The sequence below is a fragment of the Anoplophora glabripennis genome, unplaced genomic scaffold (assembly GCF_000390285.2).
Source record: "Anoplophora glabripennis isolate ALB-LARVAE unplaced genomic scaffold, Agla_2.0 scaffold22, whole genome shotgun sequence".
Lineage (NCBI taxonomy): Eukaryota > Metazoa > Arthropoda > Insecta > Coleoptera > Cerambycidae > Anoplophora > Anoplophora glabripennis.
Genome location: NW_019416298.1, coordinates 521,671 through 528,275, shown reverse-complemented (window position 1 = coordinate 528,275; position 6,605 = coordinate 521,671). Strand labels below are relative to the sequence as shown.

General features: G+C 30.6%; 1 protein-coding gene across 1 annotated transcript in view; it reads left to right on the top strand.

Annotated features, from left to right (window-relative positions):
- Nucleotides 1-1,486: 1,486 nt before the first annotated feature.
- Nucleotides 1,487-6,605, top strand: part of LOC108917252 — a 156,189-nt gene continuing 151,070 nt past the window's right edge. Inside the window, exons 1-2 of the mRNA XM_023453976.1 lie at nt 1,487-1,520; nt 1,692-2,246. Of these exons, the coding sequence (XP_023309744.1) occupies nt 1,487-1,520; nt 1,692-2,246 (589 nt within the window). The remainder of the gene's footprint in view (nt 1,521-1,691; nt 2,247-6,605) is intronic.

Genomic DNA, 6,605 nt, shown 5'->3' with positions numbered 1-6,605 from the left:
GGTGTTACACAAAATGTGGTACTAAAGATTTTGAAAAAATATTAATTTTTTGAGTAAATTATTAGATAATATTTAAAAATCGACACTATTATATTAGATGTTCAAATTATTTGCCTTCTTCTGATATAACTCTGGCAACGTTTAGTAACACTAGCAGAAGCATTCCTAATCATTAAAGGTATTATTGTTTGAAATGCGTCTCTTGTTCTGTTCATCAATTCTTCAAGGGTATTGGATGTTTCCTTATAAATAATATTTTTTAAGTAGACCGACAACCAAAAATCAGGTGGTGCAACACCGCAAGCTCGAGAGGGCCAGCGAATGGGTCTATTTATATGTATATAAAATAAAGTATTTTTGAGATAAACACTGAAAAATAAAACTCACCAATCAATTTTTCCGGAATCAGTTCATCAAGATATGCCCTAGTTTGCCGAGCATTGTGCGTAGAGACGCCATTTTGTTGAAAATGTTGTATATATTTTCAACAAGACAAATGTCAAATTAATATCAAATTATTTTCCAGTCACTCCAGTAAAATTTTCATGAAAGAAATATGGTCCTATTAAATGGTTGTTAATCAAACCGCACCCGATCTTAAATCCAAATCGACCTTGTCTACGTGTCGTGGTGGTAGCATGGAGATTAGTTTGAGAACAAAAATAGTGATGATTATTGTTTCTATTAAATATGCCGTAGCTACTTTATAAGACTCATCTGTCCAAATTATATTTTCTGTAACATTAGGGTTATGATTGTACTCCTGAATAAACCAATTACAAAATTCTCGTCGTCTATTAAAGTCTGCCGGGTACAAATGATGATTTATTCTGATTTTATAGTGTCGAAAATGTTTTTTAAGTATTCTGAGGGGTATTACCTCTGTTGTAAATTTTGTTCCTTGGTTTAGTGTAAGATCCATAAGTATTCAAGTTCAATTTAAATTTTTCGTAAGTTTTCAAGCTCGATTGTGGCTTCTCTGGACAAAATTTAATAAATGCATGTCAAATGTATTACGTTAATTTTACTACATTCAAATTATAAATACCTACTACTGAAAATTGAGATCCCTTACTAAATCTTCATTTTCATTTCTTAGATTAAAACATTTTATTAAAGTCTTCAAATAATGTTTTATGAGTTTGCACGTCTGAATGTGAATTAATGTTTTAGTGAATTTATAGCGAATTTTGAAGATTTTTATTGGTGATCCTTACATCAAACTGTTGATAATAAAAAGGGCAATTCGGTGCACTCATCATACTTGGTGTAAAGTACCTTTTAATTGAGAAAACTGCATTATTTTTATGAAAGTGACGATAAATTGATGGAGAAAAAGTAATCTGTGTGATAAGTTTTTTGCGACAAAAACTTTCCTCGAAATTCTTTAGTTGTACAGATCCGGACTGGCTCGTGATTCATTACTGTGGATCAACAGCAACAAATAATAGTGGAAGAAATATTTTGCTTCAAATGTAAGAAAAAAATGAACGAAAACGAGAATTCGCTAAAATGCCAAGGTTTGTGTTCACATTACTTTCATCATAAATGTGCCAATATAACTAGTAGACAACTCGATGTCATTGAAAATTGTAATGGTATAAAATGGTTTTGTGTAATCTGCATTGCCTATTAAGATCTTACTTCTGAACTTTCTAGTGAAATTGATCAATTAAAATTACAATTCCTAGGTGAAATTAATGATCTAAAGAGTGTTTTTTATTCTTGCATCGAAGAAAAAAAGATTAATCTACCAAAACCACTTAAGACTTATGCGGATGTTGTTTCTGAAGAAGTGGTAATCATAAAACCTAAAACTAATCAAGAAAGTAAGAAGACCAAAGAAGCTATACAAAAGAACTTAAAACCAGCTAATCTTGAAGTGGGAATAACGAAACTTAAGAACATTAAGGAAGGCGGAGTACTGATAAAATGTAAAAATAAAGAAGAACAAGAAAAGATTAGAAAGGCCGCAGAAAAAAAGTTAAACAAAAATTATGAAGTCAAGGCTCCCATTTTAAAAAATCCAAGTATAAAAGTTTTGGATATTGAAGAGAAATTTAGTCCTGAAGACCTTCTCAACTTGATAAGAAAACAGAATGTATCAATATTCCACGATAATAGTGAACTAAATGTTAAAGTTGTAAAGAAGATGAAGACAAAATACATGGCTATTATCGAGTGCGATCCTGTGACATTTAAAAATATTCTCGATCAGAATGCCATATTTATTGATTGGTCGAAGTGTAGAGTTTTTGAGTATGTAAACGTCTCCCGTTGCTTTAGATGTGGTGTATTTGATCATCGGGCTGACAACTGTAGGTATCAAGACAAATGCATGAATTGCGGTGCTTCGGACCATGAGTTAGAAAGCTGTTCAAGTAGACTTCCTCAGTGCTTAAATTGTTTGGAAATAAAACTGAAGTTTAATTTGGACATTGACTCTAATCACTCTATCTATGATAGTAACTGTCCTGCTTATTTAAAAAAAATTGAGAATCAGAAGAAGAAAATTAAGTATTTTACAGTTGACAAGATGTCTTTTTTAGACCGAGAAAACCAAGTACGGCCCTGAACAATTCATGTGATTTTAGTGTACAAGGTAACAGTAATGATTATATTCACGATCAATCCTTAGAATTAAGCAATGTTCAGTTTAGTGGAATTTGCCATTTTAATGCCAGATCAGTTTCAAACAAATTTAATGATATAAAATCATTCATTCTAAAAAATTCATTTTTAATTGTTGGAATCAGTGAGACTTGGTTTTCAGCTGATATTGATGACGACGTATTTAATATACCGAATTATAATTTAATAAGATCCGATCGTATCACAAGAGGTGGAGGTGTCGCGCTTTACATAAAATCTTCGGAATTCAAATCATATTCGGTATTAACAATTCCAACTGATGGTGTTTATGATATTGAATATTTAATTGTAAAGTTGAGAGTAGGTTATCGGACCTGTGCTGTGGGTGTTTTTTATAAGCCTCCTGATTCTCATTATTCAAATCTTTGTATTTTGGCTGATGCTATACAGTACTTTATGGAAAATAACATTAATAATTTTGTCTTTATTGGAGACTTTAATGTTAACATGCTAACTAACGGGCCTGATTCTGTATTCCTCAATGATTTGTTATTGAGTTATGACTGTAAACAATACGTCTCTGATCCTACTAGAGTGACTGCTGATACTGAATCTTTACTTGACTTAATTATTTCGAACTCTGATTTGTGTATTAAAAACGTTGAAGTATTAGATATTTGTTTCTCTGATCATAATGTAACATCTTGTGATATTGAACTAACCAGTAATGTGCCTAAACCTGTTGTAAAGGAATATCGTTGCTACCGTAATTTTAATTGGGAAGCTTTTAACCGCGATGCTGCCAGTATAGATTGGAATCAAATTTATAATATTAATTCTTTGATTGGTAAAGTAAAATTTTTTAATGAATCTATTACGAGCCTCTTCGACAGACATGCTCCATTAAAGAAGCGTACTTTTAAAACTTTTAAAAAACGAGAGCCATGGTTTACTGATACCTTATGGGAAATTAGAAAACTTAAAAATAAAGCTTGGTTAAGATTCAAAAAAAGTAGAAATGCTGCACATAAAAAATTTTTTTGTGACATTCGTAATTACTACGGTATTGCTGTAAAGCGAGAACGTGCTGCTTTCTATGCCTACAATATAAATAGCATTAAAAATGACTCAAAACAGCTATGGTCAAAATTAAAATCGTGGGGCGCTGTAAGTGATAGACTAAATGAAAATCTTCCTGACGAGATCTGCAATGCTACTCTCATTAATAATTACTTCATTGACTCTACACCTAATTTAAATGTTAACCAAGATTACATCTCTCACCTTTATAAATCTATATATAAGAACAATTTACATTTTACATACACACCTTCAGATATTAATAATGTTCAAGATCTTATTATGAAACAAAAATCTCATACAATGAGTTCAGATGGTATTTCTGGCAAAATGCTTCAGTTGTCGGTTAAATGAGTATCGGCTCCACTTACACACATAATAAACTTTTCATTCGAGATTGGTCAGTTACCGGAACAATGGAAAGTTGCTTGTGTTAGACCATTACCAAAAAAGAAAAATCCAAAACAGTTGAAAGATCTGCGTCCAATTAGTATGCTCTCTGTTCCTCTTAAGATTGCTGAATCTGTTATTTTTGATCAATTGTTTAAATATTGTTTTGAAAATTCAATAATTCCTATAAATCAATCAGGTTTTCAGAAGGGAATTAGTTCTTCAACTTTATTGGCTAATGTAACTGATGATATTTTGACAGCTATCGACAATTCTCTGATTTCGTCTCTAACTTTACTTGATATGACTAAAGCATTTGACTCAATTGACATCAATTGCCTTATTGCTAAACTTTATTATTATGGTATTTCTAGCAATATATTGTGCTGGTTTTGTAATTACTTACACGGTAGAGAACAATATACTAGATTAAATACAGGTTCCTCGATACTAACATCACCTTATAGATCAGTTGGTTCTGGTGTTCCTCAGGGATCGATATTAGGACCACTTTTATTTAACATGTTTACTGCAGATTTGTCGAGAATTCCTTTGAATTGTAAACTAAATATGTACGCTGACGATCTACAACTCCTTTATAGTTTTAAGCCTTCTAATTTAAATATTGCCACAGCAGTTATTAATAATGACTTACAATTAATTCATGACTGGACCATAAAAAATACTTTGTTAGTTAATGCTAATAAAAGTCAAAACATTCTATTTGGAACATCAACTCAATTGCGAGGTCTGGATAACTTTCCCGTTTTAATTAACAATGAAAATATTCCTGCAGTCAATGTTGTTAAAAATCTTGGCCTGACTTTTGATTCATCGTTGACTTTTTCGAATCATGTAACCGTTATCTGTAAGAAAGCTTTTCTATCATTAAAACAGTTGCAATGCTTTAAAAAGTATCTAAATCCTCAGACCAAAATTTTACTTACTGAATCTTTAGTCTTATCTCATTTGAATTATGCTGATGTTATATATGGCCCCTGCCTTTCTCAAGAAAATAAACACCGTTTGCAAAAAATACAGAATTGTTGCGTCCGTTTCATTGCGAATGTACCCCAGTTTAGTCACATAACTCCATATTTACGTTCCTTCAATTTGTTGAGCATGTCTGAGAGGAGACTTATTCATTTTGCCAGTTTTATACTCAATATTTTAAAAAATAACAAACCTACATATTTATGTGATAAAATAAAATGGAGATCTGAAACACATAATAAAAATTTGAGATCACTGAGTAGCAAAGCGTGTATTCCTTCACATAAAACTGAAAAATTTAAAAATTCATTTTCGTATTTAGCTTCTTATGTTATTAATAATTTACCCCTCCAGTATCACAATTTGTCAGTGACAACCGTTAAACATATGTTAAAAAATAATATACTTTTTTCTGACTTGGTACTTTTTGATGTATGTAGGTTTTAACTATATCCAATNACTAAACACTGACCTAAATAACATTGCACATTTCTTAGATTAAAACATTTTATTAAATTGTGTTTGTCTTCATTTGAGTAAAGAACCATTTTTGATTTTTGTTAACACGCTTCTAATAATGTTAAACGTCAATCTGGTTTGTTTTCAAAGCGTTCTCAGCCAGAAAACTTACTGGTATTTTGAAATTTTATATTTTCCGCAAGTCTAAACAAATAATAATAAATAAAGTATTTTTGGAATACGTTTTTAGCCTTGTTTCCATTTTTGAAATAAAGTACAAGGTGTCCATATAAAAAAAAACACAAAAACTAAAAATATTACCAATTTATTTTTATGCCATGAAATGTATCTCAAGAGTGTTCAGTTTTAAGATATACTGAAAGGGAAACGAGAAATGGGCACCAGTGGGTTTAGTCAAAAATTCAGAAACGCCCTTTAACTCGAAACGGTAACAGATAGAGAGATGCGGTTTGCACCATTGTTATATTCTCGAAAAAAAGAGCTCTGGAGTCATCTATCAGATTTGCTTTATCTACATATTATAGATTCGCAGTAACCCTTGAAAACCGACCAATTTGAACCACCCGGTATCATATTACATAATATTAAAAAAGAAATATCATATGAAAATAAAATTCTAGCTAATATTAAAGAAATCACTGAAAATTTATACGATGTCTACTGTGATTTTGAATATATGAAATGAATAATTTTGTTTTCCAAAAAAGACAATACTGTATTGCCAAATTTCAAAGTTTCCAAATATTTTATTTTGTATTAAAATAACCTTTTTAAATCTTAGTTTGTTTATAAAACAATAAATTCCATTTATCGAGTATAATTTTATAAATTTTCAGCAAAATAATGGTTATCACTATTTAATGAAGTGTCACTTATTAAATATAACAAAATTAAATGAAATGAAACACCGGAGAAGGATCTGCACGAAAATTAAATTAACAACTCCTACATTTCTACATCTCCAAGACGAATGGGCCATTCCACAAAATTAAAAAAAAAATGAGAATAGAGCACACTAAGAAACGTTTAGGATATTTTTTTTTTGTCTAAATATGTTTTTCTAATTGAGC